The 22,050-nt window shown below is 35.7% G+C and overlaps 1 protein-coding gene across 4 annotated transcripts in view; it reads right to left on the minus strand.

Moving 5' to 3' along the window:
- LOC145676051 (uncharacterized) overlaps positions 1-22,050 on the minus strand; it is a 554,345-nt gene that overhangs the window by 13,217 nt on the left and 519,078 nt on the right. For all 4 annotated transcript variants that reach the window (XM_081746908.1, XM_081746905.1, XM_081746907.1 and 1 more), the window contains 4 exons: positions 18,144-18,353; positions 13,567-13,717; positions 10,149-10,371; positions 1,960-2,089 (listed from right to left, as the gene is read on the minus strand). In XM_081746908.1, coding sequence (XP_081603034.1) covers positions 1,960-2,089; positions 10,149-10,371; positions 13,567-13,717; positions 18,144-18,353 — 714 coding nt within the window. The remainder of the gene's footprint in view (positions 1-1,959; positions 2,090-10,148; positions 10,372-13,566; positions 13,718-18,143; positions 18,354-22,050) is intronic.

A 22,050-nucleotide genomic window follows, 5' to 3' on the forward strand; every position in this document is an offset into this window, starting at 1 on the left:
GACTACATCTACAGTACTTCTCACTACTGCAAAGCTATGAATAATTTGTTCTATTCTATTATCGGTTATTTCCAATTTAGTATTTATCTGCTGCGTTACTTGTTCCAATCTGGAATCCATCTGCAGTCCTATTTGTTGTGTCACTTGTTCCAATCTGGAATCAAAGTTTTGTGTTACTTGTTCCAATCTAGAATCCAATTTGGAATCCATCTGCTGTCCTATTTGCTGTGCCACTTGTTGCAATCTGGTATCCAATTTGGAATCAATTTGCTGTCCTATTGGCTGTGCCACTTGTTCTAATTTGGTATTTAATTTGGAATCCATGTGTTGTGTTATGGAATTCATCTGCTGTTCTAACTGTCTCAAAAGATTAATTACATCCGTTGGAGTCTCAATTGCTGAAATATCGACATCTTCAACTCCTGTATTGATATCCATTTTAAGTCTTCGGTATATTTTTCTTTTATTACGTAGTAATAGATAATCCGTGATACTGATTGAGATAGTTTACTAATACTTCTGACTAATCTCAAAGTTCCACGGTTTCGGCACCATATAAATATGTAACGTTATTTACTTTCGTTACGTTATTTTCCCTGGTTTCAAATGTATATTTATACAATTCACTTGATTATCATGAATTAAACAACACAATTATGCACTTTTGAATATATATATATTCACTTTCAACATATATCTTATTTCTCACATTAAAATATTTTACATACAGTCTATGCAAGATGGCTCTATATTATCTTTCTTAGTTACTATAACAACGGCATCAAGCAGATAAACAAGCCGTTATAGCAACGAAATTAAGAAAATAACACGATATGATAGTAATATTTAAATAATTTCATATTTTCTTCTTCGTAATTGCTCGTGCCTTTAAAATAGCACTTTTGCCCGTAAATATTAACAATACTTAGAAAGTACACACAAAAATAGACACTATGGTTGTACACTAATCCTACATAAAACTTACATGCGGGTAATCAAACAGTAAGGTAATGCATAAAGAATTAAACGGAAAGAAACTATCTACTAATTACGCGTAATTAGTTTTTTTTTTTTTTTTTTTTTTTTTTTACATTTTGCACCTCCATTTCCCATTGATGCATTCACTTTAGTTACATGGTGATAATATTAACAATATATTTACCCGGAGAAAATGTGCAATCCAATGATGAAAAAAAACCTGATTCGATATAGTAGTTTCGGAATCTACCTCGAATAAACAAACTTAAGAATTTCTGTTCTTTCTGTTCTTTACAACTATATAATTTACAGGACATTCATAAATTATCAATTATATTAAGTGTAAGTTTTTAAGTTACCATTTTTCGAGATTAAGCATCAATTTGATATATAATTAATCGAGTGACATTTAAGTAACCACAAAAAATAGAAGAATTTAAACTTTTAAATTATCCCCTTTTTTACCCTTGAAGAAGGTATAAATTCACACTCTCAACTGTCTGGAGTTCCACGAGGATCAGATTTAGATCCCTTACTCTACATAATATTTATAAATTAGCTTCCAGAACACAGAAAAATTAACAAAATATATTTCCATGATCTCAAACTTTCCCAATATAATATGTTATTATTATTTTTAAAAAATGAGAGAAATTACAATACACCGTGTATACATAGTACAAATGACAATATTGTAGTATATTTAAGATTCCAGATGTATTGTCTGTCACATAAGTTTAAGCATTTTTCCGCGGGATAGTATCTTGCCCCTTGCTGCTATGAAAATAAAATACTACACATTACGCCATATCATATCGCCAGTAACTTCCTATTTGCTGATCAGTTAAAACAGCATTCCTGTAATAGTTATCTGTAGGACACACGTACTTCATTTACGCATATACTGCTTGTAAATGAAACGATTCAAAATTAAAATATGACCCCAATTTTCTTTAATCTTACGACTGTTTAGATACTTACCAATAAGGCACTCATTAAACTAAAGAAATAATGACAGACTATGTGAGGGACGTTTATATAGAAAATGCTTGCTGTTTCCATCACAACTGTTGTGGAAAATATTATACCAGCACACTGCAAAAGCCCCACTCTAGAAACAAAAACATACATATGTTTTATTAATACAAAAATTACTTCAGCGATTTGCTACATTAGAAAAATGGTTTATTAAGAGCATGTATACAAGATGAACCATGAAGAAGGAAAGACATCAGAATGAAAATAAAATTATATCCAAACAATTATGTTATTTAAAACGTACGTCAAATACAATAGCGTGTTCGTAAGGTAAGCGTGCTAATAAATGTGTCGTCATAAATTTACTCCAATATTGACTTCATTACATACATATTCATATTCTTTTAGATTATTGCCAGATATCCGTTTCCCGTGCAAAAAGATAAAGATATACGTATTACTTTAATTTCTAAAAGTATACACAAATGTCTTGAAAATTCCATACATACTGCATTTTTTAAATTAGGTCCAAAAGGTAGGATGCGCAGTATACATACAGTGCAATATTTCAGACCACTTAGTGAAACCATGCTAGCTTTCACTAAGCCACTACACAGCAAAAAATAAGTGCTTAAACAACTCAATTTGCCTACCACTGTTAATGTGTTATTTTAACATTAAGGCTATCGCCTTCTTAGGATAATATAAATATCCATTAACTGACAGTAAGAATCTGTATTTTTACTGTTTTAGAGCATATATGAACAACAGATGGCAGGACTTCTACTTATGTAAATGTCAGAAAGTTCATACCCTTACAAAGTTATTTTAGTGAAGCATTACAGGAAAAGTAATACATTGCTTGTTATTTAGTATAAATGTCAAATATGCCGTATAAAGCTTTGCTTATAGCTAAAAATAAAAACTACTATAATACGAAATATCACTAAGAGTTCATAAATATTTTTGATAGCATAGAAAAAAAGTTGCTTTTGTGTTGAAATAATATGATAACAGTAATAGACGAAATAAATTGTTTTAAATCACCATTTTTTTCTGTGTACATACAACGCACACATAGATTTTGTGATCAAATTGTACAAATATTAAAATGAACTAAGAAGGAAAATAAATGAAGTAATTGCACTGTTACGTGCCATATTATGAGAAAAGTAGGCAGTAATTTTTTACTTCGGCGAATTCTGTCAAGACGACCGAAAAGAAAAAAAACTAATAATAGGACTAAATTTCTCCAAAGGAAATAGGGCTATTGGTAAACATGCTCTCGAACTGGTAACCGTCAAAAATTCTTGGATGATAATTTATATTACAAGCTTATTTCTCTCATTGACCCAAGTTTTCCTAATCTATTTCGTAGTGACATTATATTAGTTGTATTATATCAACGGTATGGATAAGTTAAAAAAGGTAAAAAGAAAGGAAGAAAATGAAGTTTTCTAGTGGAGAAAAATACACATTGCAGAAACTTTAATTTTATGGTATTTTGGTAAGGGGACCGTAATATGAATGAGTTAATACTGTAATTTAGATTACGTAATTTCCTCCTGAATCACGATTTCTACTGAACTTTTACTATTCGTTCTCGAATTTTCTGCCGTTAGGTTAGTATGCTGCGTATTATAGACGGAATATATTTTTCCCCCTATCAAAGCAGCACGCGCATTATACACACATGAATAAGGTAATTTTAGGAGGTAAACGTATTAACGAAAATAAGTGACAAGAAATGTACAAATATCCCAGGATTAATTGGTGTAAAATCAAGCAGTATTTCATTAATCATCACTGAAGTATATAAAGCAAATTTTTACTTATCCAGATAATGACGATAGAAAAATTATAATAGGACTCAAATTTTCTGTAACAAAAATAATAACTTCAATATTTGACATGAAATACTGTATACTGTAAATTAATACTTTGCAGCATTATTAGTTTTGAATGGAAAGCAAAACTCAAATATGCAAGTTATACCCAGCGTAGAATTTTCGACTAGGCAAACAAGACAAACCACCAAAGACCACAGAACTCAGACGGTCACAAAAGAAAGATAAATCAACATTTGAAACTATTTTATTTTCTAAATTGTTATTCTAACGTCTTCTGTTTGGTTTGGTTTGGTACATTTCATTGTATTCTAAAATAAACCAAAATTTTGTCAAAACGACTCAATAAATAGTTCACCCTTAACAATGATCACAAAGCGTTGCGTGACGTCAAATGCTAAACTGCTGATTCAACGTTCACTACAGCTGATAGGTGAATGAATACTCTCAGTCAGGAGATAACAACAATGTCCTAGTTTTATTTCTGGATTGTTAATTTCCTAAATGCAATATTTGACCAATAAGTTAATTGTATAAAAGTTTATATCTATAGCAAGGGACTTCCGACTCTGAATTGCCTAGGCTACAAAATGCCTAAATCTAGGGTTGCCATAATTTTTGGATCCAAAATACGGACAAAGGCTTAAAATAACGACCCATCAAAGATACGGTGTCCAAACACAGAATAAATATTTTGAAATTTCTTACCTAAAAATCACCTTTTTAGGTTATCAAACAATTATTTAAAACACTATTGGAAACTAAAGTTTCATTTTTTTCCATTAACACAAATATAATAAATCATACAATTAAATTACGTATATTAGATCTAACCAAAATAACCCTGGAATAGAAAAATGAGACACTTCTTAAAAACATACCCAACTTTATTAATAGTGACTATAATATAAGTTATATGCTGAACACACAGTTCTTTTCGCCCAAGATTTTAGAGATTCCCGACTCTGAAATTTTCAGGCAGCTCCGAAATTGTCAAATACGGAAATTTTCCTATTCCATGTAATACGGACATGGACCCAAAAATACAAAAAAACAAAAATATAAAATACGGACATTGCCAATCCTACCTAAATACGCCATTGATTATATCAATTGATAGACATTGAACTGAACTAACTAATTGTAAATTGCTAATTGTAGTTTTCGAGAAAACGATTTTTTTCGTGATGTTTCGTAGCGCTGAACAACAACTACTCCAATTATTGAGGTAGAACTGAAATTGAAGTATGCAAGGATTTCATTATGACACTGGTAAGGTGATAGTATACAGAATATAGGCCATGATACATAACCCAAAATCCTAACTATATATAAAATTAAACAAGCTGACATAAAATAAAGGGGTACTTCCGGTTGCCATGGAAAGTTGGAAATTTAGCATGATTGTAGCTTTCCAGTACTAACCCACAGAAAAATTGCCAAAAGTTAATATTTTTAATTTTTAGGAGGTCTAAAGGGAAGATGAAGAATTTCCCCATGTTATTTAAATGGGCCTTCTCTTGGACCTATAATCTCATATTTTAAGTACTAGGAATAGCAATACAAACTTGAAGTTCGGTATGCTTGAACGTTTCCGTTAGCGTTGCCTAGTTAAATATATATTATAAAATTGAAACTGTATATGTTTGTGACTCTTAATCTCTTGAACCGTCCTACCGATTTCGATCAAATTTCTGACGTAGTTGTGGTTCTGGCCTGGGAAAGTTCTTAGCTATTCTCTTTGATGGTAGAGCTTAGGGGAGGGAGAGGAGGGGGAGTTATGAAAAGATAAATAAAAATTTAATAACTCTTAAACTAAACGACCAATCTCGATCAAATTTTCAACATAGATGAGGTTAGTGTCTGGGGTGTTTTTATCATTTCACTTTGGCGGAGCAACGTAGGGGAGAGGAGGGAGGGGGAGATATACTAAAATCAATATATATAAAAATAAAAGCGACTATGTTCGCGAGGTAATAACTCTTGAACCACCCAATCGATCTCAATCAAATTTTAACATAGATGAGGTTCGAACCTGGAAAGCTTTTATCATTTCACTTTGACGGTAGATCTTAGGGGAGGGGGAGGGGAAATATACAAAAGCAAATAAAACTTAAGTACTTTTGAACCATCCGACCGATCTCGATCAAACTTTCAGGTTCGGGCCGGGGGTGTTTCCTTCATTTCACTTTTACGATGCAACGTAGGGGAAGGGGTAAAAATAAAAATAAAAGTGATTCCATCACGCTTAAACCACCCGGCCGATCTTAACAAAATTTTCAACATAGTTGATCTGGGGTGTTTTTTATCATATCAGTTTTACGATAGAACTTAGGGGGAGGGGAGGGGAGATCTATAAAAATAAATAAAACTTAATAACTCTTGAAACACCCAACCGATCTCGATCAAATTTTCAACATAGATGATTTTTCGGTCTGGAATTTTTAAAAATATTTTTACTTTGACGGTAGAGCCTAGGGGAGGGGGAGGGGAGAGGACATTTATATATAAAAATAAATAAAACTTAACTCAAACCATACAACCGATCTCGATCAAATTTTCAACATAGATGACGTTCGAGCCTGGGATGGTATCTATCTATTCATTTTGACGATAGAACTTAGGGGGGATAGGGATATATATATATATATATATATATATATATATATATATATATATATATATATATATATATATATATATATATATATATATATATATATAAGTTAATAACTCTTGAACCACCAGACCGATCTCGATCAAATTTACAACATAGATGAAGTTTAAACCTGAGATGGATTTTCTCATATCACTTTGACGGTGTAATTTAAAGATGGGGGAGGGGAGATATATTTAAAAGTGATCGAAAATGACCAATATTAGTGTCGAATCCATAGTTTTCGGGGTCTGTGAGATCATGGGCGGCGATTAGGGGGGGCAAAGGGGGGCAGTTGCCCCCCTTTTTTTAAGTGACCCATTGATGTATATAGTTTCATTTGGAAATGTAAAGTTATTGTATATATTATTGGTTCATAGAAAAGAATGGTGCCATATGTTTGCCGTTGCGTGAAACATATTGGTTATTTCTCTTCTGGTGGTATTAAGAAAGCTACAGGGTGTTTTAATTGCCACGGAAAATAGTCCAAAATTTAACCTATTGGAGTGCAATAATTCCAGTGTACTTTCGTTTCTTCGTATAATGTTAGTCAGCCGCTTTGAAACTAGTTGAGATAACACTTCAAAAAAAAAAAAAAAAAAAAAAGTATTTCGCAAGTTATTCGTTAATTGCATAAAAATTGACAGTTCCTAAAATGACTTTGTTTTTTTATCAATATTCCTTGCTATTAGAAAAAAGGAGTAATAAGAAACAACTACCTTTTCCATTGTTTTACAGTGTAATATACGAGTGAAGTGGTGTGTTTAGGGGTGTACTAGTGTATATACAATTAAATTTAGTGAATTCAACATAATTCTAGGTTTCAGAATTATTTTGTATAACTGGAGTGTGAAGTGATTCTAACTAAGTATTGTTGAGTTTAGATGTACTCCAAGAAAGTGAAAACTGTACCTAATGGCAACGAACATGTTTCGGGAAGCTGCAAAAGTACTTTTTTAAAATGTCGTAGCATTGCTCATAGTATTTACTGTCTTTCTAAGAGTAATAACATACATTTAATAGCATGTGTGGAATTAAAAATATAAGTTTTCATTAATCCCCGGTTTCAATGTAACTTTTGCAAAACGAGCCTCATTATTCATTGCTATGATTAATATTATCCTTTTTATTTATTTGTTTTGCTAAGTTGTTATTAAATAATCTGATCACAAAATTTTCCAGACAGAATTTTAAGATATTCATGAGCAGGAAATCTCTTCTTACACTTCTTACACGTTGCTAGTACCTACTTCCGTTGCTCTTGTCAATTTACTTAACAAAATATGAAACATGATATACGGTATTTTAACTGAATAAGATAGTATCCTATTAGTTATACAACCTTTCGTCAAACAAAGTGTTAGCATCAACCAGGTAAACTAACGTTGACATGCAAATATTCAGATCATGTCTTGCCCCTCCACTTTTAACGTCCAATCGCCGCCACTGTCTGAGATGAACGGTGACACTTCTGATGCCGTTTAAATCCAAATTCAGCCCCGCAACTTGGGGGAGAGGAAGAGGAGGGGGAGATATAAAAATGATCGAAATGAAGAATATCAATGTCAAATTCATAGTTTTCGGGGTCGCTGAGATGAACAATGACACTTTCGATGCCGTGCCCCGCAACATGGAGAGGGGAGGGGGATATATAAAAATCATCGAAAATGACCGATACCAAAGAGCGCTTTAGTAATAGTAAAAAGTGACCTACTAACGGAACATATTACTGTCTTTTCTTAATTTAAGCCAGCAAAGCGGGTAATTGATGCTAGTACTTTATATGGATGGACAAACGAAACCCATTCATCACCCCTGATAGGAACGGTTGGTGACATAGCATAGTATTATGTAGTGGTATGTAGTAGTATATATACATGTGGCATTAATATAGTAACGTTTCCTTTGCAGTAATAAGGTTTGAATCATGCCATTCACCATCAAAAGTCCATCCAAGTCGAATCAGCGAGCGATCATCCAGTTTTTGGATGCAGAGGGACTCAACTGGTTGAAGTCTTCCATTGGATGAAGGAAATACATATGTATCGAAGACAACCGTTGGGAACGAATGTCTCGCTAAGGTTGAACGACAATGAGCGTTCTTCCCTGTCCTGGCCGGGCCCATGTTGTTGTCACAGATGACTACCGTACTGCAATGAGTGTGTTCGCAACCATAGACCGTGAATTTTGACAATAGCAATGGAACTGAGAATGAGCTCAGAAACAGCACAAAGAATAATTCAGAACCTCTGATACAACAGTGTCCACAGTGGGTGTCACGGACGCTACAGAGAAACAAAAGAAAGATCTGTGGACTCGTTTCTCCAAGATTTGATGCATTACCACACAGAGGGAAATGACTTTCTTTATCCTGTCTGTGACAGTGGATGAAACATGCTTCTATCACTTTAAATCGAATTCCAAATCCACCAGTATTCAGTGGAAACATTCGTCGTCATCACGCCTCAACAACTTCAAGTCCAAGGTGTCGGCTAGCAGTCATAGCGACAATGTTTTTTGACTGCCAAGGACTATTACTAATCGATTTCAACATTCCAGAAGAGTACTTCAATGCCAGACCTACTATATTGCGTTTACCAAACGCAAATAATTTGGAATTCTAATGTTACACCTTGTCCTCATGTTGCAGGCTAGGTACAGGACTCATTCCAACAGTTCAAACGAAAGGTGTTGCGTCACCCATTGCACAGCCCGGACATGTCACCGTGCGTGTTCGTTCCACTGAAGAAAACACTAAAGAACAGTCGGTTACAAAGTGAGCTATGGTTTAGGATGCAGTTAATGAGTGATTCTCTAACAACTGACTGATTTCTACCTGAACGGAATTCGTCGGATAGTGGTACAGTAAGACAAATCCGGAACGCCTACGGGAATCACTTAAGTCAAGTACCGTGACACAGTACCATGCATGCGTGTTTCTCCTGGATACGTTTCATAACAATATATCTACTGATAGTGAATGTATGGGCTCCGAACGAGTTTCATTTGCTCCTTCTTCGCTATACAGGGTGTTTGAAAACAACCCGTAAATAAAGTTTAAATGTCCATAGCTCCAAAACTATAGAACCTATCGTAGTGGGGTCAAGACTTCACATAAGAACTAGTGTGTGCCCTATCCAAAAATACATGTTTCAGAATCCTGCGGGAGTTTCATAACAATTTTTATAAAGGTAGTTTGTGAGTACTTCAACTTATATGCCAGTAGCCAAACACCCTCTACAAAAATCGTTGCCTGAGTACCATAGTATAACTCCGAAAGGAAGCATTTGTGCACGCAGGTTCGTCTATACTTTTCGTCTTATCTTGGTGTCAGGAATCACCTCCCAAACGTTGTCGGTGTTGTTTTGGAACACCCTGTATATTAATAGATTACATTAAAATGGACCAAATGAGTATTTGAGAACTTATTCTTATGCGCAGTATTTTAAAAAATAGAGAGAAACGAATTTTTATGACTCTTAATAGTATGTTGTCCGTTGTCAATATCAATTGATCAGACATTCTGCTGGAACAGACTGTTTACTTATTGATTGACTTTGTGCATAAAAATACACCATTAATAAAAAATGTATGAATTCTTTGTCTTCTAAGAGTGAACACATACTCATCATAGTGACTCAAATACTACTTGGAAACAGAAAGTAAATGGCAACTAAAAATGTTATTACCTTTTCCCAATGACTTTGCTTTTTCCTATATTCATAGTGGCTAATAATTTTAATTTCTGCATCACACTATAATACAAAAATCCAAACATAACAATCATTATTGCTGCAGATGCCACAAAGATATTGAAGATCATCGTGCCACACAGTAGCCACCAGGATTTTAAGTTCCATCCAGTTGAATGATGAGCTAAATGGTTGCAGAATACAGCCAAAACTGGAACCCCTGCAACGAAATTACGATTTTTGATCTACAGTCTTGTTCAAGTAACTTGCCACTGATCCTTCTTTTAAAGGGTTTCTACTCACAGCCGTAGTAACAATATTTTATTATGAAGGAATGCAGAAGATAAAAGAAAACAAGCTTCTTAATATTAACAATCGCTCTATGAATGTTTAAAATAATTCGTATTCAAAAACTATTAGACGGGACTGTGCATTTTTTTTACTATTCAACAGCAAACTATTGTATTAAATGCAAATTTTCAATTACAAGATACATACTTTCAAAAATATTTTTAGTTGTAAGTAGAGGTCTTCTCCAAAAACATCAATTTTATTACTTGACAACTCACGAAATACCTTTTAGGCTCAAGAAGACGAATGACTAATGAACGTGAATTATTATGAAACAATTAGTGGAATAAGAATGTAAGAGGTAAGGGCAGAATCCTGAGAATACCCACAGACATAGTGTTTGTCCACCACAAACTTACAAGGTCTGGATTCGAACCAGGGGTGACTTGCACAGTGATGAGCGCTCTACATATGAGCCACCGTGCCCTTTATCACTGAACCACGGTGCCCTCTAAAACCTTGTTTCGATTTTAAGAAGAAAATCTGTACTTGATTTAATCGAGTAGATTATTTGAAATTTAAAAGTCCTTTCTTAGCAGTGTGACAAATAAAATTTATATCTAGAGTTAAACGTGAGATCCAAATAACCTATACCCTTATCGGGACTCATACTCAAGTAAGGTGTCAATATGACAACCTTATGATCCAGGTTTGAATCTCGTTAAAGGCAGATTTAACCTAGCTTGAAAGCACTAGTTCCTGTTGTCCTAAATGAAGTGGATATCAAGCAAGTGTGTAGTTTGTATCTCCACGTTGCCCGTAAGCACCTCAGATTTCCAGAATACAGGTCTCTCTCTCTTTCCGTCAATAGATTGACATGTCCTCCAATGGAGGTCTAATTAGTGTTGTTTATGTAGAGATACTAAAACACGATGAAACACAAAATATTATAGAACCACTGACAGTCTAGTACTGCAACAGATTGACACATTGACTTGAAAAGTAGGTTCATCCACTAACGACATATGTCTAAATAATAATAATAAAATACACAATGGTAACTGCACAAATAAACCAGTATGGAATATGCCCTCCTCTCACAGATATGCATAACTGACACTGATATGCATACTGAAAACCAATTCAGCAAGCAATTCTTTGGGTAGTGTATGCCACTCATCCTAAAAGATCCTTAGTACTCCAGTCTACCCTTTGTGATGGGAGCCTCCTTTTGGCAACACCTCTCCTTAGAGCATCCCAAACATACTCTACCGGGGTGAAATCTGAGGTGTAGACGAGTCATTCCATTAGGTAACATTCTCTTATTCAAGGAGGTTGACACAGCTACTGTCTGATATGGACAAACGTTGTCATCCGTAAGAATCAAATTCGAACTCTCAGCTCCACGGTAAAGGGTAACATGAAGTACGATATCTTTACAGTATATTTTACTTGCCACACATCCTCGTTTCAACAGCTGCAACTCGCTACCTCTATTGATCATTACGACGGCCCAAACCAGATGTTGTCAAATGTTTTGTACAGTGGTTTCCTGGTTGTACCGAGTAATTTAATACAAGGTGGCTCATATTTCCCACTCCAGGCTTTCAAAGAAATAGGATGTCATAAAGTAAAAATAAATGCAAAGCAATATGGAGGACATGAAATGCAACTGGCCATAAGTACCTATAATTCTAATAACATCAGTAAGTCGTATAGCCATCTCGGACAGCACATTATTCTGGACTTCTGTTTGGCATATTGTTGACAACGGGCGAGTGATTCGTGTCCTAGGCAACACAATTCGTGGTACTTCACATATAAACAGAAGTAGTTCGGGACCTTTGTCGCTCACTATATCTAAAGGTATCTCAAACGCCCCTATTGAGGAAGTGGAAGCCTTCAGGATACCTCCCAAACGGGTTAGTAATGCATATCCTTGAGTCGAGGAGGTGGTTGGTTGGATGCATGCGCGGTACCTGTTGGAGCAAGTTAAACGACAAGAGGTAGGTAGGGCCAACATCCAAGCCCTCTTGGATCAGACCAAGGTTTCTGGTTTGGGTTGGACTGTGGTAATACCGTGGGATTGGTAACTTGGAGTTCCTACTCCAAGGTGGAGGTGAACTTGTCTTATAAAAACTCAGGTACCACCACTGCTTATACTGGAAGACTCCTTGATCACTAGGAGAGTCGTCTCGACCAGTAGGAAATTAGATGACATATGCGCCACCTAAGGTACGCTCGCCGAAGACTGGGGCACGCCGAGCTTGATGGACCTAACCCAACATCCTCCTTTAAGGATCAATGAGTGGAGAATGAAGTTAAAGAACAGCGAATACTGAAATATAAAGGAATTAATAGATCCCTGAAATCAAAATACCAACCATAAGTGATAATGAAGATCTAGAGGATAGGGTATGTCCCAGCCAAAAACAGCCAAATCGGATTGTGTTGTGTAGTAGCACTCATGATATCTATGTCAATGAGACTATTCAGGAGAGGCAGGATTATGTTGTCCTTCCTTAAGGATACTTCTATCAGCGTGGAAAGTCTGGGGTATTGTATTCTTCTGTGCAACTCGTCTTCCGAGAATATCTGAGGTATTAAAGTACTGAGAAGTATACTGGCCAATCCATACGGCAGTTGGTGTCCTTACTCTCCAGTGTCTCTGTAACTGGTACAACGATATATGTACAACGAGCACAACGAATGATATTGTATAATTTCTGCTATTGGCAACGATGAAAAATACAAGTAAGAAGAAGAAGAGGAAGAAGAAAAGGATATAGATGAACAATGACGCCATTATGTGCTAATATACTTTCAATTGGTGGTGAAATATATATAATTTTAAATATATTGATTTAAAATACTATTCTTTGCCTAAGGTATGCAATTTTCCTATAGTGATTAGTTATAAAATTAAAATATATTAATAATACATAAACGAACTGGAGTGATAATTATACTGGTTCCCCTGTTGGCATATGTATAAGAACACATAGACACGGAGCTATGAGAACAAACGTTATGGGTCATTGTATGCTTGTTCCCTAATAATTATCAAGCATTTGTAGTACTCATGTAGGTTCTATGATAAATAGATACATGAGAGGTTACTTACCTGTGATTATACTGACCACTGTTTCTTTAAGATGTCGAATGTTAGTAATGGGAGCAATCTCAGTGTATACGATTAGAAGCTTACTTATATGTGATGACATTCCAACCAGTAGAAAAGCTTCTAAACTTGTTGATATGTATGAATATGATGCCTAGGAAAACAAAATGAAAGAATAGAATACTTAGAATGTTCTCTTTGGTATAATGAATAGTATTAGTTTTCATTCTATAAACACTATTAAACAGTGACGACGCCAGAGGGCTTGCTGACTACCCCTGCTCCCTGACTGCTCCCAGACTACTAGAATCAAGGGCGCCGATTTCCCTGTAACTTTGAGAGGGTAGGGTTCAGATGTTGCAAACAAGGTTCTAAGAAGGCATATGTGAGGATTTTAAGACAAATTGAATTCAAATTATGCCAAATATTGTATATTCATATAAAATACATATAACAGTACAGTACATATAACAATAAAAATACACATTCATAAAAAATATATGGGGCCCACATGAGCATTGGTGCCCGGGCCCCCTTGGCCCCTCAGGATCGGCGCTCTTGTCTACAATTTTAAATCATTTTAAATATAGTCGGCCTATTTTATACGCCAGTATCATAACCAATCTCATTGTCAGATTACATTATCCATGCATTTACTATGAGGCAGATAACTGCTCAAGCTTTCTTTGAGCGTCTGCGTATGCACGTATATTTCTGTTTTCTAATTTAACGGTTATTCCGGTAAATTTTAGTTATAAAACTTTCTTATGAATTTTAATTTCCAACAGTGAGAATAGGCAACATTCTTTTTTCGAGAATGGGCAACATTGTACATAGATTCGATTCAACTGAAAACAGTTTTCATTGTACCTACTGAACAACAATAGTAGAGTTGGTCGACGCATATTTGTGGATCCCAAGTATTTCGGGTATCCTCTGATCTTATTGGCCTATTGATACAGATAGGACATCAAAAGTCATGACAAACACATAGCACAAAGCAAACGCTAGCTACTGTCGGCCCTCGTAGCTAGTAATGAAGTTACTTTTGGTAATGGGCTAGTAATGGAAGTTACTTTTGGCATAGGTTCAAACCCAACCCAAGGAAAATTTTTATTTTATTTTTTTAAATTTTCATAACACTTTTTTCATTAAAATAAGCGTGCAGTTTTACTATACGGATCCATACTATAAGTAGTAGTAGTAGTAGTAGTAGTAAAAGAAGAAGAAGTAGTAAAAGTAATAGTAGTAGTAGTAAAGATATTAGTATTTATAGAAATAGCAGTAGTAGTAAAAGTAGTAGTAGGAACGGGTTAGAAGCTCCGCAGGGGTTGATTGGGTTCTGTTCTTGACACCAAGTGGGCAAATGAAAGACTTGCCCAATTTTTTCTGTACATTTTACATGACCAACTTAAAGCAGCTGGCAAGGGTAGCGCGCGTACATGAAACGCTTGGGATCGGCGAAAATGCTTGGCCAACTTGTTTCCTTCGCATTGGATCAACTTCATTTAGAAACAAGAGAAAGGTAAAATCATTAATTATATTTAAATAATTCGTGTGTATTTATCCAGATTTAAAGTTTTCTTTTGCGAAACCCGTTTGTGTTTTGTCAACCATTCGCTCTTCTTTTTCTCACTTCCGTCAGATGCTAACGAGGTATAAAAAAGAAATTTAGTGAAGCAATGCTAAATAGACAATTTCATAACTATTATATTAATAAAAGCAGACCGTCAAGTGACCGTCGCAACCATTTGATGACAATATGAGAATCAAGTATACGTTTCCCGTGTTAATAAATAGAAGCTCCCTCTGCCATATGCTGAATGTTATTGGATGTAGTTCCAGCGCTCAGCAACTGCGAGCGTACTTGGGTCAGTGCTCGGATTGTAATTTAATATCCCTCTTAGCACTGAGGCTGTAAAAGATGTGGATCTACAACTTAACGTGGGATGTGAACCATGAGTCCCCCGGAATTGATCCTACGTCTCCTGCGCCTACGACGTGTATGCTAACCATGTAGGCACGAGGGAGCTCCCATTATTTTTTCTTACGCTGGGGGAGCAAAGCATTTATTTATTCAGACTTTGCTTTAATACTTGCAAAATATTAGGAGAGTTTATTAACTGTAAGGGATTTGTTGGTAACAAAACGATTGTATTATGAAACAATGGTTACAAATTGATCATTCAAAGTGTTGTCCATAGTTACCCACTGCTTTCCCCCATGTTTCTGGATGGGTTCAAAGTTGAAAAAACAACAAAGCTTCAGAAGTTATCCACGAATCGACCAATTTTTTGGTATCCTCATAACAATGAAAGCGTTGCTCAGACAATTCATGAGTCATCGATCGAAATAAGGGTAATGGGAAGGATCAATAACCGGCAAATGTAACCGGTGTGGTAGAATATCCCAGTTATGTGCTTCTAATGTTTCCTTGATTGATTTCACAACATGAGGATGGTCTTTGTCATGTTGGAAGATTACTTTGTTGCGTCTTTTCACGTAATCTGGCGTTTCTACCCCAATGTACGGCTCAATTGTATCAACTGTTGTTGGTGTCGTTTTTCATTAATGGTTTCGTTGGGCTGAAGTAGCTAAAAGTACACTACACCCAGATGATCCCACCAAATACAAAGCATGACCTTGGCCCCATGAATATTTTTCTTTGCCTTCGATGTTACTGCTTCGCCTGGCCTGCATCCTGATTTTTTGTGCTTCAAATTATCGTAGCGTTTCCATTTTTTATCACTCATTATAGTGAGATGCAAAATTTTTTTTTCTTTGTCTTTGAAGCAACACTTCAAAGGTCGTTAGCGCCTTTCGGCGTTGCTAGGCTTCAACTCATACGACACCCAATTTCCTTGCTTGTGAATAATTCCAATGGTCTTTAAGTTTCTGGGAATCGTTGATCGATTAACATTTAATGATGTTGTAAGTTCTGCTTGCGTTTGACTCGAGTCTTCATTCAGTTCAGCTTCCATCTTCAAACTTTTCCAGCTGGCCTGGACATTTCTTATCTTCGTTGTCAATATCACATCAAAACAAGTACTCACATATTGCAATTGATGTAGCATAATCACCATAAGTTTCCGATAGCATTCGTTGACTTCAAACAGCACTTTTCTTCAAATGGAAGCAATAAACCAAAGCTTTCTACTAAATGCATTTTGTGGGTGCAAAAGTTGACATATTCAATGCTGAAAAACATGTCTTTTACATCTCCGCAAACTAGCACATTCTGACAACTAACGCCACTTGTTGGTCCTTTAGCATGAAGTTAGCAACAGTATCCCTGATGTGAAATAGAACTAGTTTCGCCATCTTTTGGAAATCCCTTAAAATGACTGCACGCATTTGATATTGTTTGAAGTAAAAATAAATAAATAAAAGGCAGTTGCAAATTTTGCAACTTAATGCAGCAGTCAGGGTTGCTTTATATACAGTTTCACCTCGTTAATCCGAATATTAGTTTGCTTGAGCTGTTCTGATTATCAAAAAGTTCGGATTACTAAGGTGTGCTTAAAAAATCTTCCGAAACAAGCTTAAAATAGGTTTACATGCATAAATTTACTGACAATATGTATGTACATACAATAAATTAAAAAATACACAATAAAGACCTACTACAAAATGAAACTTTAAATACTACAGTACAGTAACTTTATGTAAACAAAAAACATTTGAAAAAGTAATCGTTTTTTGACCTGCTTTTTTAATCTAAAAATACAGTACGTATGTTCAGACGACGACTGAAGGCGTTCGGAGTAGCGCAATATTCGGAGTACCGAGTAGATTAACGAGTTTTTACTGTATTTATATGAACATTATCCAACAATGAATCAATTTTGCATTCTTTGATTAGTGCAGGACATTCAAAAAGTCACGCAACCTTATGAGAAAACATTTCACTACCTGTCAACTGTTCAAAGAATGTAATGATCACGTTATTACATGATATGGCACACCAAACGCAAATTTTCAGTGAATGCAGAGCTGTCAGCATGTGTGAGCTGTCACTAGTCCATATCCGAGAACTTTGGGCATTAATGTATCCATCCAGATGGAACCCTGTTCTTCATCAATCTAGTACCAATCATTGAGCTCATACTCTTTTAGCTTTACAGATCCCATGAACCAACGCCAATAGTCTTCTCGGAGATCCATATCTTCAGGAAGCAGTTACTGGACTGCTCGACGATTTCAAGGCCTGTGTGCACTGCAAATGAAAGAGCTCCGTCTGGTTCGAAAGTCTTGCACTGAATATTTAGGACTCATAATATGTGCAGGTGTACCTAGATTAAATGTTCCGTTCTTCTCTGTGTACGCTCTCTAGATCAAGTATATAACTGCTGGTGCGGAGGCACTTTGTCGCAATGAATACACGCTGTTGCAACGTATAACCCATGGCTGTTCTCTTATTCAGCAACTATGGCGACACACACACACAAAAAAAAAAAAAAAAAAAAAAATCATAAGATTTCCATAACTTTTTGAAAACGTTTTAATAATATACAAGTATTTTTTTAATTTTCTTCAACAAATTAAGTAAAATCACGTATAACAAGCAGAGTACACTATACCTTAGGCACTGAATCTCGGACAGCATAAAGAAATACCGCCATGGCACCTGTTGTGGCAGTGCAGCACTGAAGTTTGAGGTATATGAGACACGTGCGGTGGTGCCACCAGTATGGTAAGAGCAGGAGCAACGTAAGAACAGTCTGAATCAAACAACAGGCACATCCTACAACTACTACAATGTGGTAGTTAAGTGGTGTACCTAATACGACCTGTTAGGAAAAGATGAAAGAAATTTTAATTAAAAAATAATATAATTCTTACACAAATACATTAAGTTTATTTCAATTGTTTACAAGGATATTTTCAAAAAAGCTGCGTCAATTCCTTCGAGCAGCCATTTGAATGAGTCACTGTACGTTTAGTTCACATCCTGGATGACAATGCCCACAATTCTTGTTGCCAAGGCTACAGTAAAAAAAAAAAAAAAAAAAAAAAAAAAAAAAAAAAAAAAAAAAAACTGTGGATTTGACGATATTCAGCACCCATTCTACAGCCTTAATTTTGCACTAAAGCCGTGTGGAGTAGAGCATTGTCATGCAGCATGCGAACTCAACCCACAGTGACTCATTCAAATGACTGGCTCGAACGAATATTTTCTCGTTCATTGGCATAAGAACAAATAGCTTGAAGTCTTTTCCCTATTAGTGATATCTTTAAACTCTTTATAATGAAATAATCATTAACCAGTTATTACTGAATATTGATCAGAAGTAACTTTGAACTACCTTGTTACATTGACATTTTTGTTACACTATTAGAAAAAAAAGGACAGTAGAACTCGTTTGTTTGTAAAAATAAAGAAGTCAATACACCGTCTTGTATCCATTAACTATTTATCCGGCGATGTCACATGAAGAAATATTTGTGCGGAACAAGCAAAATAGAAACAGTTGAGTTTATAAATAAATAGCGAAGGGTTTGTTTATTTCGTTGACGTTAACAATTCATTTTCAGCACTGAGGCTATGTGAGACATAGATCTAGAGTTTAAAGCGGAATCTGAACCATAGTAATATGTTTAATACTCTTCCACCATGAATTGAACCCATGACCATGCACCAAAGACAGGCATCATTCTCGATGGATCCCAAATGCTGTTAGACGGATGCTGTCGTTAGCTTGTAGTCTTGTTATCCGCATACTTCCATAGTTCGGCTATTATAGTGTGTTCACCTGGTGCCTTTTCTCAGTGCCTGATTTCTTTTGTGGGTGTAGATGAATCAGGGTAGACTTGTGTATTCACTTCAAATGTGAAACTAAATCTTAGAGCTTTGCATTTAAAAAAGATCCAAATTAATTCACCATGATCTGGCATTTTTTGTCATTGAGAACTAGTTTCCCATTGAAGTCTTTGGATTGTGAGCTTGGGGGATTATACTTGTTTATTTTACGTTTGAATGATCTGTAGATGCTAAGATGTTGCAATCTTGAAGTCCGGCTCTATCCGCGCCAACCGATGTCTGCCGAAAACTTGTGATGTCTGTTGTGGATGGTTTTTGCAGTGTGTCTCGTCTCTCATTCAGGAAGTTTGCTCAATTGATTTAATTCTTTTGTGAGTTTCATTTCTGCAGACAAGTTCTCTCATTCTGAAACCACTGTCTCTGCCAGGCAACTTTCTGTATCTTACCGGTGCCACTGTCTCACATTCGTTATTCAACCATGCATGTTTCCTGGTTTTCTTCAATGAGTCATCTCCTTACCTGTTTGTTCAGGGCGTTGTTCTGGGTTCTCACAAGTAAACCTTACGTTTGGGTGAATCGAGTTGCTGACTAAGACACATATGCGAAAGTAGTACTAAATGTGGTCAGTATTTCAGTGAAGTTGTAGGTGCGAAGCTCCAGGGGTTTAGGAGATACAGCTACCAGAACATCACATGGAAGTACAGAATAGTCTTCATACAGTTGGAGGTAAAAGCTCTGTAAGACCTCTTGTAACGACAAAAGGTGAATAACAAATATATGGGTACATATTAGGACTAGGGGAAAGTCATATAGTAAGGGTATACCTGACGGTGGCCATTTTGAAATCCGCCATTTTGAATTAAGGTTAACTTTTTAAAATAAGAATAGGGTCATGTGATACATGATTTAAGGCGCAAATTTAATCAGAAGAACAATGGTGACGTTAATTTTGATTTACGCGCAATTGGTAAAAAGTTACAGAGAAATTAAATATTGTTGCAGCATATGTATTAGTCCTTTACCCCACCTTGTAAATTTTGTGTTAATGATAATAATTAAATAAAGAGCAGGTGGATAAATATTAGGTCTATGGTAAGAGTTGCTTTGATGGCGGCCATGTTCAAATCCTCCATTTTGAATCAGACAAAAGTTTTAAACAAACCGCATAACAGTGACACCTTATTAATAGCAAATTTTACCATAAATCCAACGGTATAACCATTTTTGCTTTATAACCATATGACTTCCCCCTAGTCCTAATATGTACCCATATATTTGTTATTCACCTTTCGTCGTTACAAGAGGTCTTACAGAGCTTTTACCTCCAACTGTATGAAGACTATTCTGTACTTCCATGTGATGTTCTGGTAGCTGTATCTCCTAAACCCCTGGAGCTTCGCACCTACAACTTCACTGAAATCCTTACCACATTTAGTACGCGGGAGCTCATGTGGTTCGGATTCCACGTTAATCAGTAGGTCCACGTCTCATATAGCCTCGCTGCTGAACGGGACGTAAAACTCAAAATCAACTCAACTCAACACATTTAGTACTACTTTCTCATATGTGTCTCAGTCAGCAACTCGATTCACCGAAACGTAAGGTTTACTTGTCAAAATCAAAATATTTTAACTTATGAGTTCTTGACTATATCTTAATTTTTCACTGTCAAATATTTCAAACTGTGTGGAATGAAACCATTGGCGTTTCTTGAGATCAATGACTTTGATCTTGGATAGATAGTGGTCCGGTTCTAGCTATGTGTTTTTTAGAACCTTGCCATTCTTTTTCTCCTTTTGAGCCTTCCCTGTGACTGCAACGTGATCAATCTACAACTCACTCAAGTTGGGGTACGAGGATTTCCAAGTCTTTTGTTTTTCTGGCAGATGTTTGAATGCAATTGACTTCATAATTGGATTGAATATCATTCATAGCTCTACAAGTTTCTCTATATTTCGATTTGTTTTGTGATGAGCCGGATAATTTTCAATGATGTTTCTAAACTTTCTTTCTTTGCCAAGCTAGGACATTGAAGTCCCCAAGTAGAATAATAGTGTGGTTGTCTGGAATTCTGAAGAGAGTATATTCTAGTTCTTCCTAGAATTTATCAGTGCTCTAGAGCTTTCTTGTTCGTTTGATTGATCGGCGCATGGACGACGTTGATAATAATGTACACTTAAGTTTGTGCTTTCGTAGGAGAGAGTCGCGATTCGACTGTTCGGAGTTCTGAAATACCTGACTGAATCAAGAATCTTCCGTGCTAAGATGAGGAATGATTCGTACAGCAAGTTTGATGATTTAATTCGTGCAAGGACTTGTTCATCCGTAAATCTTGTTTCCTGGATCGCTGTAATCAGTGTTCGATGTTTGAGTTTTCCTTCATTGTTTTACTGATTAATTTAAAAAAAGAATGGATATTTGGAACATCGTACCGGTCGAGATACTGCCAAGTTGTAAGTATTAGAGCCCCCAGAGGTAATTAACTAGTCAACCCAGCTTTTCTCTGAAATTATCAAACTTCCCACTGGGTTGCTTAGCTTAATAGGAACATCTCTTGTAAGTTACGTGCTGGAATTTGAGTGCAAGAGGATAGTTAGATCTTGCTGACTCTGATATTTTCTGATGAGGATGGTTACCAACAATGATTCTTTACTTCCATTTGCCAAGGTCACAAAGATTCCCCTGAGGATCCAACCTATCAATAGATATTATTATTAGTACTAGTA

The sequence above is a fragment of the Thermobia domestica genome, chromosome 18 (assembly GCF_964235325.1).
Source record: "Thermobia domestica chromosome 18, izTheDome1.hap1.1, whole genome shotgun sequence".
Lineage (NCBI taxonomy): Eukaryota > Metazoa > Arthropoda > Insecta > Zygentoma > Lepismatidae > Thermobia > Thermobia domestica.